General features: G+C 47.6%; 1 protein-coding gene across 2 annotated transcripts; it reads right to left on the bottom strand.

Moving 5' to 3' along the window:
• Window positions 1–10,470: 10,470 nt before the first annotated feature.
• C1QL2 (complement C1q like 2) lies at window positions 10,471–16,068 on the bottom strand. Of its 2 annotated transcripts, XM_088168346.1 has the most exons (3): window positions 15,732–16,068; window positions 15,430–15,674; window positions 10,471–15,003 (listed from the first exon to the last, which is right to left on the bottom strand). In XM_088168346.1, the coding sequence occupies exons 1-3, from the start codon at window positions 16,066–16,068 to the stop codon at window positions 14,824–14,826; spliced, it is 762 nt and encodes a 253-aa protein (XP_088024472.1). In that variant the 3' UTR covers window positions 10,471–14,823. The 2 variants fall into 2 exon arrangements, with proteins under 2 accessions (XP_088024472.1, XP_014727330.1); XM_014871844.2 differs by having other exon boundaries at window positions 15,430–16,068.
• Between the last annotated feature and the right edge of the window lie 8,516 nt (window positions 16,069–24,584).

Here is a 24,584-nt window from a genome sequence, read left to right as displayed (position 1 = left end):
TGCAGAGTCCCTGCAGCAGAAACCTGCAGAACAAGAGGCCAGGTGACATCAGGGGGTGCCTCTTGTTCTGCAGGTTTCCATTGCAGGGGCTCTGCAGAAGACTGGATGAGGAAAACACAATGATCCTACAGAGGAATTGCTTATTTCTTCAAGGTTGTAAAAATAATGAGCATAACCCTGCCGAAGTCTATTGTCCCAAACTCTGTGAGGTCCCAGCAGGTCAGCACCAGTGCAGCACCCCAGTAGTGCACAGGGGATGGGCACCAACAGGACTGGTCTCCTGTTCCTTGCTGGAGCAAAAAGGCAGGCTTCAATATGTTTGGAATAGGCTGCCAGCACTTCCACATGGTGTTTAGCCATTTTGAGTCTTACCAGGAGCTTACAGTGCTGGAGATAAACTTTTCTTTCTTCGTTTTTGGCTTGAAACTGAATTCCAGAGCCTTATGCACATTCTCATCAGATACTCTCCTTGGAAATGCTCAAGGAGCTCCCTGTGATTAAGATGGAGCAAATTAACAGCTCTGACAGGCTGGGCAGAAAGGCAGCTGCCCCTTCAGCTGGAAGTTTCTTCTTCACACCTGATGGGTGGTAACCATGTGCAAATCCTATCATTATTGTAACAATTCAAAGTCTGGATCCAATGAGCTCCAGGGGCTCAGGCCTTGAGGAAATCACCTTCCTGGAGGTTCAAGTGAACATATTTGTCTTTTCAATTCAACAGCAGAGGGGTGAATTCCCAGCTGATGGGACAGTTGCTTTCTAGAACACCCTGGTTCAGCTGCTCACAATCGCCAAGCCCTGATATCCATCAGGCAGTTGCACCTCAACCTTCAGCTCCAGCATCCTTGCCGTGACAGTGAGAGCAACTTCAGGTGTCAGGCTTTGTCTGGCTGCTCTTTGCCAAGTGCCAGCCCCCATCAGGAGAGGAACGTGGCTGGTGAGTGAAGGTGCTCTGGACCACAGCCCCAGCTGCCCTCTGGCACCCTGCCTGGATGGAGGGAGAGCAAGGGGTGAGTTACACCCACCAGGACAGGGAAGGAGAGCAGAAGGCACCAGCTTGAAACTCTCTGACATCCTTGCACAAGCACAGCACACTTCTGGACCCACAGCCAACACACCCTCGATGCTCATTGTGCAAACAACAGTGGTGGAAAGTACAGCTGTTTGTTTTCTCTGCCAGTCAGATGATGACATGATCCGCTAAAAACTATCTTCTAAACTTGCACATCTCATTTAAACTACCTGGGGGTGTTTAATTATGGCTTAGCTCTAGCACACACTGCTGCTGCATCTTATTTTATATAAGTGCCTAGGTGAACCCCAAGGCTCTGTCTCCTCTCCTGCACTACACCACTGGGATTACATAGGGATGTACATAAAGGATATTTACACTGCCCTCTGCCTTCCCCTGCTCTCTGTAGAATAATGCAGTGCTTAGCATCATTTATTCTGAATATTTTTTATCATCACCTTATCGGCTTCTCTGGTGGTGGAGAGGTAATTTGCATTTAGCAGCTTCCCTTGAAGAGAAAGCAAAAATTAACATTCAGGTGCAGGTAGAACAAGAAATAGAAGATAATATAACACTCTTTGCTCTCACACTGACCATGCATCATTCCTCCAGTTTTTGTCCACTAAGCTTTGGCAGAGGCAGCATGAAGATTTCCTCTGAGACAGCAGTTGGGGGCAAAACCACTGAGCCCAGTCAGTGTGTGCACAAACCACTACACAAGCCAGCCTGGTGGGTGTCTGCATCAGCAGGCAATGCTTGATGCACTGCTCTTCCCCATCCCCACATATGTTCATCAGTGTTCCTTACACACAGACCATTGTTTGCTTTGCACTCTGATGTTTTACAGCTGACAGACCTTTCCAGCTCTAATCTCTCCAGATTACACTGGTTTGCCTCAATTTTGATATGTTTTTTATATGTCTAATTTTTGGGTGACATCAAGGATGAAATTACACCTGAGAGATACCCTTCATGAAGTGTAACTGCTGAATATAGGGATGGGCTTTTTCTGGTTTAGTTTAATTGGCTAAAAATTTACCAGGAATATTTTGAAAAGGCTTTACCTCGAGGGTTGATATTAGCAGAAGTTTCCTCACTCTGCACCATAATTTGAGAATTAGAAGGCTAAAAGAACCATGTCAAACCATTCTCTTTCTTCTCCCTCCTTGCTCCATGCAATGTGGAACAGGCTAATGTTGATTTGCATTAAAATAATTTTAATCAGCAGACCACACAGACCCCTTTTGAAGAAGGTGGGAGCTCTGCCAAGGTTTCACCCTCTGTGAAGCACAGCCTCACTTCTTCATCCTCTGGCTACATGGACTCCCACTGCCTACACAGGCTAAAATAAAATCATCCCATGGAGATCCTACCCCTGTGGCTGCTCCCAGGTGGCACAGACTGCACCAAAACATGCAAATTTGCAGAGAGGTTATTTGATGCTGAAGACACTCACTTCTCTATTCCAGACACGTGTTTTTCAGAGGCACTGTAGTATTTGCAAAGACAGAGCTTGGCCACCTGCAGCAAAGCATGGACTGCAGCACAGGGACCCCAACACAGAGCACAGTGACCTGTATTGCTCTCTGGGTCCATGCTTAGATTCCCTTTTTTCCATAGGAGCTGAAAGGGGAGAGCATGAGAAAGGTGGGAAAGCCCAGAGGGAGCAGCCATGTCCCAGCAGACTGAAGAAGGGACACGGCCAAGGAAGTGATGGGATGGCAGCTCAGATAGAAAGCAAGAGGAGCTGCTGTGCACAGCACAGACCACTCATCACTGCAGCATGGTGGTGTGGACACCAGCCTTGCACACAATTTGGGAAGCAGATGAACTCATGGAGGAAACCATACAAAGTCACCACAGCAGGCTCAGCAGGTCCAAGCCAGGTCCCAGCAAGATGAGACCAAGGAGCATTGGAAATACAACATTTAGCTTGTGGTCTGGGTGATGGCACTGAGCTGGGCACCCCTGCTCCAGCCATGTTTTCACAGACACCAGAGCACAGAGGACAAAGTGTGTGCTGGAGGAGGTGAGATGAATAATCCCCCCAAAGAAGGGTGATTTGTCTTCCCAGAGACACATATGGGTCATGGTCTACTTCAGTTATAGAGGTGGAAAGTCACAGAATCACAGAACAATCATGGCTGGAGAGGACCACTGGAGGTTATCTTGTCCAACCTCCCTGCTCAGGCAGGGTCCCCTAAAACACATTACTCAGGATTGTGTTCCTGCAGCCTTTGAATAAAGTCCAGATAACTCCATGAGGCACAAATAGCTCTACAGCCCTACATGCTGCTATCACCAAAATAAATGCAGTCCCTGTGAGCCAGGAGTAAGGCAGGACAACACCCCAGAGAGAGGCTGGAGGAGGAATGCTCTGCTGGGCACAGAAAGCAGGCATGGCTGGAGATTGCTTTTACACCTGTACTCTGCTGGCATATGGCAAGTCAAGCAGCCTTGAAGTACACTCCAACCTACACTGCTAATGCCAGATTTTAATACCAGTGTAACTATTGGGCTGCACAGATGAGCTGCTCACAGGTCAGTCCAGCCTGCTTTTGGTGACTGCCAGTGACACCAGACCTGAGGTGTGTAGGAGCAGGAAAATCTGCCACGCTACTTCCCTGTGCCAGGTCTAACTCCATCTCTCTGTTGATCGCTTTATTGACACAACTGGGAGGTTCACAAATCCAATCAAACAGTGAGGAAGAGCTAAATATTGCAAAACTACCAGATGAGTAACAGAGAAGAGGAAAAATAAACTTTTTTTTTTTTTTAATTTAAGCCCAGAATCAATCAGGGAGGGCTTTGTAATAAATATATTAAGCAGATGTATGTATAGTTCTGCAGCACCTCCGCTGGCTTTATCTGACATGAATTTCTAATGCAATTGAATCTGATTTCACTTCCCAGTGATCTCAGTCTCTGTCACACATCCCACTGCTGCCCCACTGTGTGATGCTGGCTCAGCCCAACTCCAGGGCAGCAGTGGCTGATGGCACTGCATCCTCCTGCTCCTGCAGGGGGTTCAGCCCTGCCAGGGCTGGGATCTGCCCTGCCTGGCTGCCAGGGGTCTGGTGGCAGCTGATGCATCACAGGAGTCACTGTTTGTGATTCCCAGTGAAGTGTGAGTCAGCACAGCCACTGTAAACCCTGTCCTGCAGAGGCTTTAACAAAGCAGCTCTGGCCCGGGATGGAAACAAGGGTAGTCACATCCTTGTGAATGAAATCAAAGCAAACTAAGGCTGAGACTTGAAAAGCAAGAATGTTTTTTACAGTGCGGTTTCTTTTTTCTTTAGAAAAAAAAATTATAATTTTTTCATTTGGTAATCTGAGTTGATAGGAGGGAAAACCAAAAAAATCCACAAGCAGGGTACCCAGACTATGCCATCCCCTTTCCTTTTGCATCTCAAAGTTTCTTTTCAGTGAACACTGTATTTTCCACATGTAGGATTGATACACCTGGAAGTGCATTAGGACTTGAAGAGGAAACCTTAGAAAGCCCCCACAAAGCCAGAGATGCTGAACAAAGGGGCTACAGGATCAGGAAAATTAAGTGGCAGGGATACAGAGCTTTGTGATAAACCTCTGCATCACTCACAGTTATCAACGGCGAGGTACATAGGAAAATACTTCAGGTTATGCTGGTTGTTTTCAACATATAATCTGCAAAATATTCAAATTTAAAAAAAAAACAGTAAAAAATTCAGAGACATTCTCACTTGGTGTGAGACATTATGGTAAAAAAACTGAGTGTTCAGTCCTGCTTGGGGTGAATGGAGCTGTGTGCTGGTGCATCAGGTACATACACACAGCACTCCTGGAGCTCAGAGGTATTTAAGTTTCTCTTATTCATGAACTTCAAAAGCACCTGAGTGTTGGATGGCTGCTGATCAGCAGGTCCATATTTCCATCTTCTTACCACAGATGCAAAAATGACGTGCTCAGATGCAGAAACAATGTGGGCAGATTTGTAGAAGCTATTCCAGAAGAGCACCCACTGTGGTAACACCTTTGCACAGTCATTCAGCAGGACTTGGGGGGATCCTGGACATCATGAGTTCTGGCAGTCTGGAGCTATGATAACAGAGCTTAGCTCTAGGAACTCACTCCCTGCAAGAGTCCTTCCTCCAGCATCACCTTGCCCACACACCATCACCCCAGGTACCTCCACCTGCTCCTCCAAAATGGACCTAACAGAGATGGAGTCACTCTGGTGTGCAGAGACAGCATTGCTGGGGGCACAGAAACACACCAGACTTCATTTTTCGAGGGCTTTATTACAGGCAGGCAGATGGGTGTATATATCTCTGCAGATCCACGGAGAAAGGAAGGGTGATGGAAAATCAATAGTGCATATGGTCTGAGGAGCCTGGCTCAGCTCCCCACTCCAAGACAAGTACCTTACAGCCAGGTCTGATGGATGTCTGGAGCACTCTTAGAGTCCTTCTGTGCCAGAGACCCACAGCCTTCCCAGGCAACCTGCTCCCCTGCCTCATCATCCAAAAATTTCCCTTTCTGTTTGACCTTGCTAGTACATCTCAAGGCCCTCACTCTCTCTTAACCAAAATTATCTCAGTAACACATTTTCCTTCCTCTCTTGTCATTAAGGACCATCCCTTCTGACTTTCCAGCACATGTCCATGCCATGTACTGCCTCCAGGTAGAGGTAACTTGCATCTCTTTAATTCTCTCCTGGTATTTTTACATCTATTTCCTCTGTTTTGTCAAAGCCACTTTGAGGTTAATTGTTTTCCCTGCCTCTATGCAATCTGCAAATTTAACAAACAGGTTTCTACTTAATGAATCCCAGTACTAATGATGGCACTGACCAGAGCAGAGCACAGGACACACTTTGTCCCACACAACACTGCAATGTAGCATCCATAACTGGTCTCCTGGCACAATACCCAGAGGGATTTGAGTTCACTGTACTCAACAATCATATGATCAATATTTATAATATTTCCACACTAGTTTTGAATGTCATTTGCTACAATTGCAGATAATTTTCTTATTTATGAGGAAGAAAAGAGAGAAAGGAAGAAGACACATTCACATCTGTTAAATCCACAGTTTTTCTCTGCATTACCTGATGCCAACTCTGATGCTTGCCTAAGGAATTGCACCCACAGAGAAGCCTGCAGGGAAACACATGGGAAATCACCAGGCCACTCTGCTCCTAGAAGACTTGCCCTTGTATTTGTGCCTTGTAGAAAGGTCTGAGGACAGGAATGGACCTCATTTTGCAGACAGAAGCGATTGCTCAATCCTACCCCAAAATCATTTCACTCCTCTCACTTCACTCCCTCCCACCACCAGTTTGTAACAGCTAAGACAAATTTTTTAAAAGTCAGCTCTGCCATTGTCCATACTTCCATTTGACAGCACAATTAATGGATTTTTTTAGGCCAGAGGGGACTATTATATTCACCTCGTTTGACCTTCTTAAGCAATTCAGGCTCCTGTATTTCACTTGGAGATTTCCAGAAGTGAATCAAGTGATAAACACAGATAGATACCTCAGAAAATCCCTGCCTACCTGACAAGTTTGCTTCTCTATTGCTTGGAGTAAGTAGTTTGAGAAATCTAGTATGAAGAGCAAGCTCTATTTTTCAATTTAAAGTCTGCTGAAGCACAGAGGTTTCCGGTGGCTACAAGCTGGCATAAATTGATTCCCCAAGCATTTTTCTTCCATGAAACAAACTGCTTCCCATTTAAGACCCATCTAGAAAGTAAAGCTTGGCAGTCCTATTAGTCCAGCAATAGAAAAGAAAAAGCAAAAGGACAGCTTGTGGTTAGGTAGGTAGTTAGTGCACTAACTCAGAAGAAAATTAGCTTGGACAAGCTATCAAGAATTCTGCTTTATCGTTGTGCCTGAAATCAAACATGCTATCTTTGAAATCAGAGCTAGTGTCCTGTATATTGTTCATCTTCCACTCTCTAAAGCTGTCATATGACCTCTGCATACATGGGGATCAAATGCATCTACAATTGCTTCGGTTTTACTCTGACTGCCTTTTTTCCTTTTTTTTTTCTTTTTTCTCTTTTTTTTTTTGCCTTTGGAATGATGGAAGTGGGAACAGGAAGAGCAAATCTGAATTGCAGTTATCAGAAAACACCAACCACAAATTAATTCAACAACTGTGTATTTGATTTGTGCTGTTCTGAATTAAAAGCACATCTGTGCCATGCTCTGCTCCAGAGGCTGCACATATCAATACAGAGGTTTATTGATTATGCCAAGACAAAATCAAATAATTTCCTGAGAACTGAAAACAGCAAAAAAAAGATCACAACCACAAAACCCCAGCCCAAGATTAATCTTAACCAGGTTCCTGCTTCACCAAAGCCACCAAGCACCTGCCCACCTGCTTCGATGGGGATCAGACCAACCCCATGAAGGAGAGTACCTACTCTAACCAACCACACCCCTTCTCTTGAGCCCTTCCACCTTGAGAGCAGAGCTGCCACAGACCTGGGGGTGCAAAGGAGCCCACATGTAAGAAAAAACAGCAACAAAGCCTCAGGTAGGCAGCCCTCTCAATTAAATATTCTGAGACTAAGAGCCAATCATTCCTTACAATGTCCTCCTGATTTTGCTGCTTTAGGGAATGATGCTGAAAAATATTTGGGCAGCTCTTATTCTGGTGCTGCAAAAGGCAGGTCTAGACAGAGAGTCACCACAGGATTCAGTGGTCAAGGACTCTTGTTCTGTCCTAGGATGCCAAAACAATGTTCCTCTGGAGGAGAGAAAGTGTTCCCTCTCCCAGAAGCCTTCCATAGCTTTGAACAAACCTTGAGGAAAGATTATTTTATTGCCCCATCAGATGCAAATTAAAGCAAAGGCAGCTTTAAAGAACTGCCTTGCTTGGATCAAAATACATATTTCCTTTATGATCTATTTGCATAAGTTTCAGCCTTTCTTTTAAGATCAGCTGGAACAGCTTTCCTTTTTTTTCACTGTGATTCTGAAAGCAATATAAAGTGCAAATAGCCCTTGAGAGACAGCATATGCTCAGCAGAGACACATTTCTGTATGGTCTTGCTACCCCCTCCACTGACAGCCAAGCTTTTGGAAGAACCTGGTGGAGTGCCATGACTCACCCAGCCTGTAACACTACCTGGGATCACAGCAGGATTCTTACTATGCACAGCAGTGTCTTTTGGATGTTTCACAGGGTATGCCGTCAATATGTAATAACACTGCACCGTGAATTATGGACTTGCTGGAATCAATGGGATTTTGCATATTAATTGCAAACACACCCAAAAAGACAAAGGAATTTATTGGCTTAATTAGTGTTTCAGCTCTAATAGTATTCAGGCTTCATTCTCACACAAATTGATAAATAGCAGCAGTGTTGCTCCTCAAGGATGCTTTGCCTTTTGAGAGGGGAGGCTGAAGTTTACGATCCGAGCTCTCTCAGCTGCAGTGATGCACTCAGCAGGGGCTTGGAGGAGCTGAGCTTCAAAGGTATTTGACACCTCTCTTTCCTCAGCAGGTTGCTAGACTTCAGCAGAAGGAGCTGCCCTGCCCTCTCAGGGTGTTTTTGTGTGAAAAGCATTTACATAATGACACTGGGAATGACAAAAAAATGGACCTGCACCATTTCCACCTCTAGGGCACAAAAACTGAGATTCACCTTACATCCCCAAACACTACTTAACCAGTTGCCACAGTGGCAATCCGAGGGAAGATACATGCAATGTACTTAAGGATTGATTCTGACTCCACTGTGAAAAAAATTAGGTAAGTGTACCTGGAAGCAAACTTTGGCCCTTGGGCTCCCAGCTCCCAAGCAGCAAAGCTCCATGAAAAATAAGGTGCTAGAAGAACAGGAAGCAAATGTCAAGAATTCAACTGTATACCAAAACAAAACAGAGAGATCCACCTGGATCTGATCTCCATCACCCCCAGCATTCACATGCTGCAGCACGGGATGACTGACACAAAGCTTCAGGAACAGCATTACAATAATGAGGGAAGAGCAAGACACCACCTGAAAAGCAGCTTCCTCCCCAAGGACTCAAAACATTTTCTGCATTATCATACCACCAAAATTGCACCTTAGAGCTAAGATCCAACAAAGAATCATCATTCATAAAGCCCGTGCTCACATTTTCAAACAAGTTATTCTCCTGGGCATTCCTCCCCCCCGTTCTCAGCAGCAGATCTCTCCTCTTTGGGATGGGGATCACAACGCAACACTTAAGTGATAAGCAATCTGTTGACAGAGAAATGTCACCAAGAAAACACTTCAGCTGCATTCAAGACTGGGGCTGGATACTTTTTTTGTTTGTTTTTCTAGACATGATCTGGCAGCTGCAAGCGAAATGGAGAGCCAGGATCATGTGAATGTGCCCTCGCTGGGGGGAGCACAGTCAAAGGCTGCAGGCAAGCCATGCTCTCTGTGTCACCGTGCTCACAGAGCACTGGAGGAAATAATCCCGCATTAATAGGGCAGCAGATCATAGAGATCAAGCAGGCCTTTTCTGTTTCTACCCTAGTTCATGCCAAAAGAAAACAAAATGGGAGCAAATGCACAGAGAGAGGGATATGCCATCAGCTCTGGAGAAGAAAATCTACTCCCATTTATCAGAATATAGAGAGAGCTGTGCCACACAGCTGAATGGTTAATTCAGGCTACTTTATAATTGGAAGGATCCAATTTGTGGGCATTTGTTGCTTTTTCTGCAAGGAAACTGGACCATCACTCATAGCTCCCTCTGAATTATGCTCTGCAAAACCTTGAGAGATCCTGCTGAGCACTCAATGGCAGGGGCCAGGACACAACAGTGGCTTGGCACCCTTCAACTTTTCACCTGAAAGCACCAGCTCTCAAGGCTTCAGCCTGAAATGCAGGGGGAAAAGAAGGGGGATATCAATATATGTTCAAGCCTAGAACACCAAGTCCCACCCCAGCCTCAGCCTCTCACCTACCCGGGAGCAAATGCCCCCATTCCCCTGGCTGATCCAGGGAACAAGCCTTGCCCTTTACTGGCCTCTTTGTAACTTACCACTGAGGCAATTAACAAACTGGTCCCAAACAGAGAGGAATCAGGAGCTCAGCCCCTTTGGTCTTTCATGCTCCTGCTGAATGCCCCCATAACCTTCAAAATTGAAGCTCATTCAAGAGCAAGTGGACTCAAGAAAGAGTGAAGTATCTCCTCTACTGCTGCTGTGGCACCTGCTCTGGGACCAAGGGATTCACTTCTGAACTGGCACGGGCTTGGTCTAGAGAAATGGGTCCCCATTTGCACATTACCTGCAGTTTATAAACAAGCTGAACTTCCTTCTGCCACTAAACGTGCAACTAGCTGAGAGCAGGCTCTCACCCAAAACAGTGTGTGCACACAGTAACAATTTACCTCTCTTGTCTGTAATTAATCTTCCAAGTCTCTGCATCATGTAGGCTTTCACAGTAAAAAGGACAAAACTTCTTGCAGTCTCAAAGTCAGTGACGATTCAGTTAGTCTTTATTTTATTCTGACAGGCTTCTTTATCCCAGAGACAATACTAAGACACATGATTTTACCAGGATTTTTTCCCAGAGTTCAGTCCAATCACAAAAAGGGAAAAAAACAGCATGTTACAAAAAACGTATTTAACACAGGTTTGAAATAGATTTATATGCCATTTTGCTTCTATTGTCACAAACCCTTTAACATAATTAGGCTGTGGCATAAACAGAAGAAGAACACATGAGCATCCACCAAAACTCATCCTCCATACTTTTTGAGTTCACAAATTAAACCTGTCCAGGCACTGTGAAACACTGAAGGAGCCAAATAAAGAAATAAGCATTAAATCACCAAGAAAAATGCCCAGAGTGAATTTCAAAAGCAGCAAGACAAAGACCAATGCATGGTTCAATGCATGTGTGTAAAGACACAAGGCACAAAAAGCAACACTTTGCTCTTCTTACAGCAAAAAGGAAAGAGGAGAACCCAACATGAGACTGTTCCTGCTGCTGCAAGACAGGGAGCCCCACTGACCCAGGCCCTGCTCCACAAGGGCATGAGCATCAAGGAGGAAATCTGTAAGCTGAGATCCTGGAAAACACAGAGGCACCAGACCTGGCACGGTGCACCAGCTGCTGTTGCAGCACGGATCCTCAGCTCCGTACCCTGGCTGGAGAAAACTCATCACTAGCAGCTCACCCTCTTACCCCAGACAAAGCAGGGCTTCCTCACCCATCTCCCTAGAGACTTGCCAGGAGTTTCCCAAACCAATGAAAGCCAAGACAGAAGAAAACAAGTGCCCAGCCACAAATGCACTGTCTTGTGGAAAAGCAGAGTAACTTGAACACCTTCATGCAAGGAACAACTACAGACCTGGGGGGCTGGCAACCCCTCAGGGCTCTCAGCAGCATCCCCATTTCCCCTTTCACCATGTTTGTGTGCTTCAACATCTCCCTGCTCCCTTCCATAGCCAGTACTGACAGGGTAAGGGTCAAGGTGAACACTGGTAGCACTAAGGTCAAGGATTTCCTGCTGCAGTATCTAAGTTACTTTGAAAGCATGAACACCTGTCCTTTATTTTTTGTTTTAATCTTAAGTTTTGTATTATGATTTTAACTTAAGCACATGGCTGGGCACAGAAACAGAGAGCATCTTTTGTCTAAAACTCCACTCTTCCACTCCTTTCTGGCGACTTTTCCTATTCACATCACACCTGGTCACGTCCAGTTCCTAAAAGCATTTGCTTAACTCACCACGTAAATAACACCTCTGAGGGGGCCAGATCTCCAGAGCAGACACTGGCTAATGTGTGAGATGCAGTATCATTTGGGAAAGCCAGTCCCAGGGAAAGCTGAAGCCAGTCTCTTGAGTACACTTTAATTCTCCTCTTCCCATCCAAACCAGGGGACCAGGGTACACCTCTTACAAACAACACCTTCTCTTTGTGACATGAAAAGTGCAGAACCCGCAGAACATTCTCAAGGGCAGGAAGGCTCAGTTGAAGCGCAGAGGGTTACAAAGCCACCTCAGGCTGTTTGCTGGACTGGGTGTGACCCTGCTCTCACCCACAGCCACTGGCAGCACAGAGACCACCGTCCCCATCTGCAGTGCTGCCTCTGCTTTTCTGGATAACTGCACCACTGAGCACTGAAGTTTTTCATCTCCCAATTGCTTTTCCCTATGTTACTTCAGGAAAAAAACACAACCCACACACTGAGCTACCACCAAGATGACTGGGACAGAGGAGCCTGTCCAAGCAGCACAGTCACAGATGCTGGGTGAGAGCCATCAACCCCCCACAGAGGCAATCTCGGAAGACCCTGCAATGAGGAGAGGAAACAAAAAAGCCTGTGAGCAGCTGAGGGAGACGTTCATTCTATCGATTGTGTAAACTGTCAGTGGAGTGGCGATGAGCAATTTTTTTTTTGTTTCTATCCTGGGGAATAATCCAGCTTGATAATTAGTACATAAGAGATAAGTGGAAAATGAGACATCTAGCGAGGGTGGTTCAAGCCTCCTCATGACATTGATAATGTGCAGATACATAGATCACTGTCGGGGCAAACTGCCACTGTGAGCCTGTGTCTTCCCATTGCCTCATCAATCCATCATCCGCTTAGCTACTGACACCTTGGCAGGCACACACCACCAGCCCTGCATTTGAATTGAGAGGAGCAGGCTCCACCAGGGAATACAGATTTAAAAATCTAAGATTCAAATTTGTTTAAGTATTGTGAACAGCAATTCCCTTGCAAGGCATCTTCATTGCCCTTTTGCCAAGGGGGAACAGTTGGGTCTTTGTTAGAAGTACAAATTGCTTCTTAATGCAAAGGATAAAGCAGAGCCCAGGCACCTCCTTAGAATTCCTCCTGGCTCCTGCTAATGCTGCTGCATGTCAATTTTAATTTTTTGAAATTTAAACCAAGGGCTTTGTGTCTAAGCTCCATTTCATTGAAGGAGGGGGGAGGAATAGTCAAAAAGGATTACGGATCCGGTGGGAATTGAGGATCCATAGCAATTATACTTCATTTGGATGGTCTCAGACACTGGTTTTAATCATATTCTAAATAGTACAAATCGACAAGACATAAGAGATTGATAAGTGTCTAACACGTGTACCTGGTTATGAACTCTGCTTCCCTCAGCAGGGGTTGTTAGAGGACGGGGTGGAAGATGGCTTTCTCCCTCTGACTCTCCTCTCTCCTCTTCCAGCCAACAAGAAGACAGTACCCACTGAGGACTACATAGGAGACAGGAGTGACTCTAAGAACTTGGTCATCATGGGGCTGCCCCAAAGTGGGGCTGGAACAAGTCCATCTGACTGTGGCTCCCTTTCCTCCTGCAACATCAGGGCAGGGGCAAAACTCCAGCCTTGGCAGAGCTGTCTCAGACCAGCCCCTGCCTCTCTTATTTGTGCAACTGCACTAACGCTGCAAAGGGCAGAGAGCTAACAGGGAGGTAAGACCTTCAGGAGGGAAAATTAAAAGACAGGACTGTAAAATGAAAGCAAGTGCTTTTGTAAATCAATTTAGCTCTTTTAGCTTCAGCAGTCCCTACTTACCCTAACTGAGAAGGGTAAATGATGAAAAATGAGGTGATGATGAAAAATACACCTCCTCCACCAAAGGCTCAGAACCACATGCACTACTGATGCACCTGTGCATTTTGAAAAAGACCAAGGGTGGCTGGGATTTACAGAGGACCATCGGGGAAAACCCTTCAAAATGGTCTGAATCCATCAGTCCTGAGCAAGCTTTCCCACCCAGCCCACCTCCAGTCAGGTGTGGTTTCCAACCCATACACACACTGCAAGTGCAAGGGTTTAAACAAACTCTCTCTCCTGCTACCTTCTTAACATTTGTCAAGCATGTTATAGAAACATGGCTTTCCATAATCAGTGATTAAACTGCTTTTCCTGTACTTCACTTAACCTCTGGATAAGGTTTTAACCCAGTAAATCTGTTTAGGAGATTCACTCCACACCCCCACTTTCACCTCTTGGCAACTGTGTGCCTTCTTTTCACAAAATTGCATAAAGGTGAAGTTTTTTTCCTATCTCTCTACTTCTTTCCAGCTCACTTGAACTACATTCAAGACCTAGGCAAGGAACCCCATCCTAACTTTAAATATTACTATAAACCTAAGGGACTGAAGTGACGTTTACTTCCCACCCTCCTGTGGCACCACCACAGTGCTCCTTTGTAGCACTGGAAGAGACAGAAAGCAAGAAGGCATTGTCTAAAAACATAATTTAATGTGGTATTTGGGTGACTGTGGTCAATGACCAAATTCTTTTGCAGACAGAAATAGGTTTGACGTTAATGACACCACCATTCACACGAGCATTGCATTGCACAGAAAGAAAAGTTTACACTTGACCCCATACAAAGCAGCAGAGGAAAAAACAGTTATGATCCAGTCCCACTTTGTGAATAGTTGAGCTGAAAATTCATCATCGTCATTAATACTTATTGATGAAAAAAATGTGACCTGCTCAAATTCCGTGTGTGACACAGTCCAAACTCTGGGCTCTTTTACACCCTCCTGGAACCACTTGAGAGTTTCAAGCTGCCAAGTTCCTCATGTGACACACGAAACACTCAGGCAGACAAAGGGAGAGTGGGGGTCAGAAGAAGTGGAGGAGAGTAAGGAAGGGGTTCACTTTGTTTCATTTCTATTTCGTTTCCACAAGGGTGAAAATAAAAACATACAAACTGATAATGAAGCTAAAGTGACCTGTGGAGACAGTGGACACCAGCAGGAACAGCAGCACGATGGAGAATGGAATTGCCAAATAGCCCCATGTGCATCAGTGGCAGGGCCAGTTGTGTCGTGTCGCTCGTGTGTTAATCAGGGTATAAAAGAAAGCCAGAGAAAGTGCTGTACTTATTGTTGTTGCCTCCGTGTGCTTTGCCTCCATCCAGCTTGACGTACACTTCGTCGCCGGAGTCCAGGTGCAGCACCACGCTGTTGCTGGCATAGTCGTAGTTCTGGTCTGCGTCTTGGGCGATGGCACTGGCCCGCACCTGCCAACACAGCCGCTGGGAACATCAGCCCCCCTGCCCCTCCTGGCCAGCATCCCTATTAGCCGCCCGAGTCACTCTTCCGCAGCCCCCATCAGTCCCCCACCACACCTTTCCCAGTCCTCCCAGCCCCTCTTTCTCAGCCCCTCCATCAATGTCCCGAGTCCCTCTTTCCCAACCCCTCCACTACGCCGTGTCCTCTCTCCCGCCCCTGTCCTCGCTTCTCCTTCTCGCCAACCCGGCAGGAAAGTTTGCAAGCCGGGAGTTGGGAATTTGTCGCGGCTCTAGAGGTGCACCCCCGGCCCGACGGCGCGAAGGATGCTCCCGCTGGCTCTTCTCCCGTGAGCGGCGGCGGCGGCCGGTGCCCGGGACGGGAACGGTGGGAGGGGAACGGGCGGGGAGGACGCGCGGGGGAGCGGCGGAACCCACCTGGCCGTTCTTGCAGAGGTCGGCCCACATGCTGGTGCCGTCGCCGCCGCGCATGAGGATGTGGTAGGTGAAGAAGTAGATGCCGCGCACCTGGCAGGTGAACTTGCCGCTGGCCGGGTCGTAGTGGTTGCCCAGGTTGGTGACCACGTCGTCGAACTTGAGGACCTCATAACCCTCGTGGGGGCTCTTGAGCCCCACGTAGAAAGCGATGCGCGGCCCGCTGAAGGCGGCGCTCAGCCCGCCCGCAGCATCGCCGCCCGCCGCCGCCCCGCCGCCGCTCCCGCCGCCGCCCGTGCCCGCCAGCGCCAGCCCGGGCAGCCCCGGCTTCCCCGCGTCGCCCCGCTCCCCCGGCGGGCCCCGCGGACCCGGCGGACCCGGCTCCCCGGGCGGCCCGCGGGGGCCCGGCTTGCCCGGCCGGCCCGGTTCTCCCTTGGGTCCCTGCACGAAGGGCGGCGGGGGGTTGGCGCCCAGGTCCTGCAGGGCCTCCACGGCGGCGGTGCTGCCGGGGCCGGGCGGCCGGCCGCCGCTGTACGGGTCGCAGATCATGCGGCAGGTGCCCATCATCTCGTAGTGGGCGCCGGTGTCGGCGGGCGCTTGCAGCAGCAGCAGGGGCACGGCGACCAGCAGCGCGACGGCCATGGCCAGGGCGAGCCCGGCGGCGGCCAGCAGCCGCCTCCTCCGCTGCCAGAGCCGGGCGGCGGCGGCGAGCAGGTCCTCCTTGCCGTGCGAGGCAATGGTGGCGCGGGGGGCCGGCCGCTCCCTGCGGGGGACGGTAAGAAGAGGCGGTGAGACCCCGCCGCCGGCGCCTCCCCGCCCGGCCCCCGCCTCAGCCCGCCCGCCGGCCGGCCGGGAGCCCCGCCATGCCGAGAGCCGCCGAGAGCCGCCCCGCTCCGCTCCGAGGGGACGCAGCGCCCCGTCCGCCCGCCGGGGCTGGGCGGGCGCGGGGGCGTCGCCTCGGCGAGCGGGAGCCCGGCTCTACCCCTCGGTCCCGCGTGGGGGGACGGGCTCTCCCGCCCCCGTCGCCGCCCCGACGTGGGGGGCGCGGGCAGGGCGGACCCACCTGCGGGGGGCCGGGGCGGAGCCGCCTGGGGGGCTCCGGGGCGCCGCCGTCGTTGCGGTCCGCGGGGCGCCCGTCTGGCAGCGCCCGCCCGCCCGCTCTCTGTGCACAGCGCCGGTGGCGGCGCGGCCCCCGGGCGGGGCGGGCGGAGGGAGGGGAGGGGAGAGGAGAGGCGGAGGGGTGTCCCGCACGTCCCCGGGCACTCGGGATGCGGGGTGGGGGGGGGACCGCGCCCGCCCCGCCGGCACCGGCCGAGTCACTGCGGGTGCCGCCCAAACTGCGCTCCGCTGAAACCGGGACGGTCGGGGACGCATCGCGTTGTCCCGTTCACCTGCCACCTGAACTGCTTCCTCCCCGCATCTTTGCATCCCTTCGTCCCTCCATCCCTCTGCCCGCAGCGGGACGGCCCCTGCGCGATGCCCGGACGGCGGCCGGAGCCCCGGTCCTGCCGGGATGAGCTCCCTGCCGCCGCCGGCACGCACAGCTTTCTGCGGGAGAGGCCGGGGAAAGCCCCGGCCAGGCAGCAGGTCACCTCAGAGCGGTCCCCGCGGCTTCCTCAGGCTCCCCGCGTCCTGCCTCGGCGGCCCAAAGACGGGCGGGACAACATCGCGGGTGCATCTTGATCTTCTGCACATCCAAGTCTAACCAGAGCCCGTTACACCCTTCCCGGTTTTCCAAAGGCAGGCAGGGCTTGCCAAGTGGAAGGAGAGCCCTAGGAAGAAACGCCTTTAGCAGAGTTCAGGTTAGGTTACAGCACGGTATTCTGTAGTTTCCCTGCGTAATGACGGGTCCAAATCAAGTGGGTTTTCCCGCGAGAAAACTGTGATTAATTGCTTGTGATTTTCCCAGTAAACGGTGGTAGCACAGCGGGAGCTCTGGCATCGTAAACTGCCTGCGGAGATCTCCCCTGCAGAGAAAGTTGGGATCTCACCCACGTGTCTACGAGTTTAAGCACCCGTCCTGGAAGGAAAGAAAAGAGAGATACAGGGATTACACGGGTTGCCTCAGGGCAACAATCCGGTGTCCCACGCTGCGTAAGAAGGGTGAATTCCCCGCGGGCTCGCCAGAGCTGAGCGCAGCCTGTTTGGTCTTAAAGCCGGCAGAGCTGCAGGTCGAAGGAGCGAGCCGCCCAGTCTGATCCAGATCTGCTGAAGCTGATGGCCTGGAGGCATCGTATGCAAATAGGAACGCACAGGCTTCTTCCAAGAACTGTGGAAATGCCCTAAAAGGACTTGGGACTCTTTTGATAGTTTTTCTTGAAATTTAAGGTTTTGCTGTCTGGAGTGCAGCGCTTCAGATCTCATCCCAGTTACATCCCTGCGTGCATCCAGAAATTTTCTTGGAGTTATTCGGGCTTTGCGCTGCTGTTGCTGAGATCAGGGTTCAGCCCTGTCCTTTCGAATGTCTCTGATTATTTTCACCCATACCTGTATACTTGAAGCTGGAAGGGAAATTAATTTTGTAAATGAAACCTTTCCCTGAGAATTGTATGGATAGTCACATTAAAGTAACTATGTCTATTTCTTAGCACAATGAAGCTAAATGTTTTAAGAGACGAGATTATGAGAAAGACGTAAATCCTTTTCCGCTCCTCTGAATTATGAGTTGCATCCCACAGAGTTATTTTAAACCCCTACACGTGTCTAAAGTCTTGTAAAATTATTTCTAATAGTTGTTTCTGTTCCAGCCTTAGTATAATTTTCCATATACTAACTGTGCTAAATACAAATAAATTCACAAATAAATTACAATGCTTTGCTGCTCATCCCTACTTAAGCCTCTGTTAATTTCCCTTTTGTTCTGGTATTTGTGATTCGCTCTGTTCTTCCCGTGTATGTGGATCCTTGCTATTCCCCCAGAGCTCTGCAAGCTCCCCTAAAGTGGCTTTTTAATCTCCTGTTTTCCAAAGGCAGAAGCCACACCGTAGCTTTTCTAAACCTTTTCTGAATAATTAAGTTCTTGCATCATTTGGACTCTGTTGCAACGTCCCAATTTGCAGCAACTCACTTCTCTAATGAGGTGACTGGTACTGGGAACTATATTCCAAATAAAGGCTCACCAGCCCCTTCTGCAAAACCAGAATAATTTTATGTGGCGGGGTCTGTTATTCCCATACATCAACAAGGACAGATGAAGAAGAAGAAATATATCCTAACTTTCTGCAGAATAAAATCGGCATTGTTCTTAATAAGAAGGGTTGAGCTTTTGTGTAAGTAGGAAGAAAAGATTACAGAGATATCAGCAGTTAGATTAGGTGTCAAATTCTAGCAATTTTGTTTGGGAATAATTGAATTACTCCTCTGTGATGTGGTGAGATGGACTGATCACCTAGTTAATCCCTCATCAAATTGCTTTAAGGTAAACACAATGTGACTTTAATGTATAATTCCAGTTGGATCTATATTCCTGGAGACCTGGAGTTACTGCAATGCATCTTGTGCCCCAAGACGTAGCACTTGTGATCCTTGAGGCAGCTGGTACCATTTACCGAACCTACACTGGTAATTTGGAACACAGTTACAAAAAGGTACGTGGCAGCACTTAGGTTACAGTTTTGATACAGGCTGCAACTACACTGCTGGGAGCCTGCTTTCCATATGAAATGGGATGCACCACAGCAGCACAAGGAGCCAGGAATTACCACGTCAGCTGAGGCAGTGTTTGAGGTCCTGCCAGCCCTGCAGGGAGGTACCTTTCTTCAATTGGGGTGACAAGTCCCAAAGCCCCTCTGAGAATCAGGCACTTCACATCGTTCAAAAAGTGAGCCAGGCTGGTGTTCCATTGCTGGCTGCTGAGGGCTGGCAAGACTCAGGTGCCTCTGGGTGTGCCCAAAGAGGAATAAGGCACCCACAGGGCAGCCCTGGTGAAACACAAAGGCTGTCTGGACCTCGGCACTAGATGTTGGCTGAGCAGGAGCTTAGGTGATTGCTGTTGTTGGCCAAAACAATGGTTAAGCACCTAAAAGCTTGTATGGATCTAACTTGAAACTTCTTTTGTGTGGTATAAGGACATAGGAACCTGACTGATCAGGGAAGCACTTGGTGGTTCAGACACCATTCCCAAATTTGTACAGGCAAAGAACCCAGACACTTTGCATTGAAGCTCCTAATTTCCAGGGGCACAAGCATTTCCATTCCTTAATTTCTGCTTCAAGGGACAGTCACCCACCCACCTCAGGTTGCTAGTAGCCTTGAAGAGATATTGTGTTCCATCAGATCCACTTCCCACAGTCATTCCAGAGTGTCTGCTGGATGGAGCTTCTCACAAGTATTGCATGCACTTACATTCATACAAAGCAGTGATGAGGACACCAGCCTGGGAGGTTGATGTTTCTTCCAGTGCTTCACCATTTACTAGATTTGGAAGATGTTTTTAAAACTCTTTCCGGTCTTCCAGGAGCATAGTCTCAGACTTCCAGATGTTGGGTGTTGTGAGTTGGATTTTCTTCAGCTTGTTCTCTAGGATCTATTCTGCTGTAAAATGCTCTCTCCCAAGAGACAGAAAAAAAACCAATCTGATGACTGGAGGAGCTCAGGGATGAGCTTTCAAACCATGCCTGTCACTGGGGCTGAGCCACCTTTCAGGATATGGGCAGTCTGTCCATCCAGAAGCAAACACAGGACGCTCCTGCAGGCTGCAGCTGGCCATCTGTATTTCTCAGGGGGGTTGTCAGCAGGGTGACAAGAAGGAGATCTGGGTTCAGCTTGATTTGCTGCCTGAGAAATACCAACCTGTGTTCCCTGGGGAACTACAAAAATCTTCCAGGGTGCAAGATACCCGGGGAAGATGGAGAGAGCAGAGGAGAGCACTGTATGCCCTTATGCTGAACCTGTTCTTGTTTGCATAAAAAGAATTAAAGATTCATTGAGCTATAAGAGGAAGATCAAAGGTGAGTCTAATTTTTAGTTTAGTGGTGAGAGCATCTACCTGATCTGGAGTTTCAGTCTTCCTCCAGAAACTGTTTGTGAATTCCAGCCAGGAGGACAAAATTCCTGTTCCTGAAAGATCAATCCCAACTGCTGAACTAAAGACTCTTCTGCACTTGCTTTCCTTTCTCTCAGAAAGTTTACTTTGGTTTTTTCACCTTCTCAGCTGCACGTCCTCAGCACAAACTGAGCTCATGAACTCAAGCATGTGGTTTGCTCCAAGTCCAACAAGAGCTGAACCATCTGTAACCCTGGCAGGATGCAGCAGGATGCAGACCCACTGAGGTTCCAGGCACAGGTGCAAGGTGACTGTTGTGCTTGTGTTGTGTTTGAAGTTCTTGGAGACTGAAGGTAGTTACCTCCTGAGTTAGGATTGGACTGGAGCTGAGAGAGACTTTTAATTTCAATACTGGATTTAGATGTTTCTATTCTGCTTTAATTCCTTCTTTTAGCAACTTTTTTGATTTGGCCATTAAGTTGAAAATGTAAGAGCTGTACTGGTTCAGGTACCCTATTTAGCAAAAATGTCAAGATCAAAGCAAGTCTATGCTCATAGTTCCCTGTTATTTCCCCTTAATCTCCACCAACCAATGGCTTAAGGACTTCCTGAGCCATGGTAAAATACTTTTAAGAAGCTGGAATCAAGATTACTTTGAGTAAAGGCACAGCACCCTCATCCATCCCAGTGTATAGCTTTGTTTTGCTGTCTTTTCTCATAATTGATGAAAGTTATGGATAGCATTACACTCTGATCCTCTGAAGTGCTTCATTCATTGCCTTTATCACATCACAAGATATTTCTCATTGCCAAAATTAACTATCTGGAACTTGGTGTATTCAACAGCTAGTAAAACATAATACATATAGTCCTTACACATTTCTTGCTAAAAGCAAATTCAAATCTGTTAATGTTCAGAATGTATATAATATTATTTTCATTCACGAAATATAAAATGTAATGACACTGATTATTTTTGCTTAATGGAGGGGAAAAGTTTAGAAATGGCTAGGTTTATTGTATTAGCAGCCATCATTCCCCACAAATATTGTGCATTTCTTTATGACCTATGCCACAGTTTCCAACAGGACTTGTTTTAAGAGCACAAAGCTCAATTTACTCCCATTTGATGGACCCCGTGAGTTCATGAGGTCCTGCACAGCAGCAAAAGCATTTTATTATATAGAAAAAGGAGGGGAGCTGGTCTTATGTGACTGTCTGTAAAGTAGAATCGCAATAGCCCAGAGGCACTTGAGCTGCTGTAGCAATGCATGAATTTCTGTCCATATAGCCAGAATCATCCCCTGGTATCAGCACAGTGCCCATTAAAGATCCTGCACAAGGAGAAGCTTCCACACCACCCAAACAGACACTGCAGCTGCATGGGCTTTGTTGATGTATCGATCCCTGTGAACTGCTGCTATTTGCATTTTGCCACATCCACTTGCTGTACAGGGAAGCTGGCTCTCCCTCTGTTGGACAAATACCTTTGAGTGTTTACAAGAGAGCAGCTTTCAAACCCCAGAGCTGCCTTCAGGGCACTGCTTGGAGAAATACCAAAAGGTGTGGAGAGGAGCAGTGAGAGCCAAATGCCTTCATATTCCCAAAATAGATACTGTTCACAAAACTCAGAAGAAATCAGCCTGTATTTTCTGGAAAAAAAAATCAATCAGAGCAAATGAACCTTGCTTCCCACTTTTGTCCCACTGGAACTTTTGCCCTTGCCTTCTCTCACAGCAGGGTCACACCCTGAAGTGAATGCATCAAAGATTAGATAAATTCTGTGAGAACAGAGCAGCCTCAGACAATGACTAAAGTTGGTGCTGAAGATGCCTGGTCCAAGAATATGTGGCTTCTCCTGTGCCCAGGAAACTGTTAGGAGCTCTATGGTGAGCAGCAGCTGATACCTGGCCCCAGCAGCCGAGGTGGTGGAAGGAACATCAAGGGAGCTCCCTGCTCCCAGAGCAGGTCATCAGCTGGGTGTAAAGTAGGTTTAGAGATAAACAAAACTGTCCTGAAGAAACAGCAGGATATGAGCATCACTACCTGTCAAACATCAGCTTTGAATGAAGTCTTGCTTAGAAACAATAAATTAAAATGAAGTTTGCCCCTAACCAGCTAAATCCAGGTCACAGCAAGTTCAACTCTTTCCTAATTCTCTGCTTCTCAGTATGTGTTTACAAACTGCTTGAGGAGAAACAGGTTGGCCCTAGATTAGTCTTGTTCAATTTGTCTCCATAGATAACTGATGCTTTTCCAGGGTGACTGCTGAAATAACTCTGCACTATCTATACAAATAAGCGTCTGTGTTTTTAATTGAGCTAAAGCCTTCCACACAAAATAGAAATAATTAAGTAATAGTTAAGCATAATTTTTTAACGTGATTTGGGAGGTCTAGTAGAAGAAAGAGATCCTCCCCTCGCCTTCTGAGTACAAGGTGTGCACTTGGCCAAGCTGATCAGCAAAGTCTGTGTGCATAAAAACAAACCCCTGGCAGGTTCTCCGGCTGAAAATCACCCATCACTGTTCCAAGCCCTCTGAAATTCCCAGCAGGATTCAGCTCTCAAGCCTTCATGACTTCCTTCAGAAGAGTTAAGAGGGAGGCTGGAAAGTCAGAGTACTAAATTCAGTCCATTTATGCAGACCCCTTGTCTCAATTCAGCAAAATTTCCATACCCCACCATGAGGCTGAATATTTCTATTCCATGAAAGGAAAAATTGCTGCAGGGAATTGATGTGCATGGACAGCTGGTTTCACCAGGATGAAAGACACACATTAAAAATGCTTTTGAAATGCATTTGGGCTTCCCTCAGGGAGTTTGCTAAGCCTGCAGTCAGGTACCAGAAAGAATTTGTCCCCTTAAGGCGAAGACAAGATTAAAATTAGTGAGAAATAATAGCCAAAGCCACAGGTGGGACAGATGGCATTGAATGGACATCTGTTGGAATAACACTGAGTTCCATGATAGACTTTTACCCTGCATCCCCCAAAATTAAAGGTGCTCCTCTGCTGATCAAGTAGCATGAAGAGGAAGGCGTGTGGATTGGAAATCCAAAGCTAAGGATGGCAGGAATTGGCTTTATACCTCCTCACAGTGAGTGGGGTGTAAAAGCTGGGGAGGGCATATGGGGGAGGTGGGGCAGATGGTTTGGCTCCCTGATGCTCTGCTCTGGTTTATTGGTGCCCAGGAGAGGAGCCACTGCTGCTCTGTAAGGTCTGTGCACAGAGAAGGTGCTTTGTTACTCTCAGGCAAACACATGAAGAGGTTTGACTGTCACCTCTGGGGTAAGGGCAATTTGGGGTGTTGCAGAGAGGAGACAGAGCTGGAGACAAAGGTCAAGGAGAAGCAGTCCAGTAGCATGGATCAGCCAGAAAACCTCCTGCACCTCTGAGACACTCAGGGAATTAATAACCAGACTAACTGTGACAACGGTTTTTGCAAAACCCTGCCAAGCTGAAGGAGTAACTGTGAGAGAAAAACATAAATTTCTATAAAAATGAAGCTTTAAATAAGCACCAAACCAAAGTAGGCAAGATGACTTTGTGAGATTAAAAGTGTTTGATTAAAACACGGTGAAATTGTCTCAAAAATATGTAGCCATACATGATGTCTTCAGTATAAATCCAAATTAAAAGCATGACAATAGGTTTTATTTAGAAATATCCTGACCTTTCTCGTATGACTCTTGTCCTGCCTTCTCGTTACTTGTCATTCTCAGTCACTGTATCTTGCTTAAATGAAAAGTGTAAGCTCTTCAGGGCATAGGGCTGCATCTCTGGGTTTTCGCATCCACTGTGTACAACAATGCATGCAGCAGGGACATTCTTAAAACTGTTAAACAGAACACAAATAAAACATTTCATCTCCGATTTTGCAACTTTACTGAATTTCTTCACAAGAAAACGAAAAAAAACTTCACAAGAAAACAAAAAAATCCTCTAGTGTGGATATCAGTAAGAAGCTATTTGCTCACATTAGGAACACTTAGGGTAAATAATAATCACAGAAAAGCAGCACTCTCCTTGGTAATGATGTTTATTGAATCACAGGGCAGCTCCTGGGGAAGGGCAGTGGAATCCCACTGTTTGGGACTTTGAGAGCAAGACTGGGCAAAGCCAGAGACAGCACTGCAGGGCTCGGTGCCCCGCTGGCAGGAAGACGAATGAGAAGCC

Source organism: Sturnus vulgaris, chromosome 7 (genome assembly GCF_052056855.1).
Source record: "Sturnus vulgaris isolate bStuVul1 chromosome 7, bStuVul1.hap1, whole genome shotgun sequence".
NCBI lineage: Eukaryota > Metazoa > Chordata > Aves > Passeriformes > Sturnidae > Sturnus > Sturnus vulgaris.
The sequence above is the reverse complement of the archived record's forward strand: the minus strand, read 5'-3'. Positions and strand labels throughout refer to the sequence as shown.

What these genes read in the sequence shown, in the direction of transcription:
- C1QL2 (XM_014871844.2), bottom strand. Translation starts at nt 16,068, where the DNA reads ATGGCCGTCGCGCTGCTGGTCGCCGTGCCCCTGCTGCTGCTGCAAGCG. An exon ending in ACCTCTGCAAGAACGGCCAG is followed by an intron (nt 15,004 to 15,429) that starts GTGGGTTCCGCC and finishes CTGTGTTGGCAG; the next exon opens with GTGCGGGCCAGTGCCATCGC.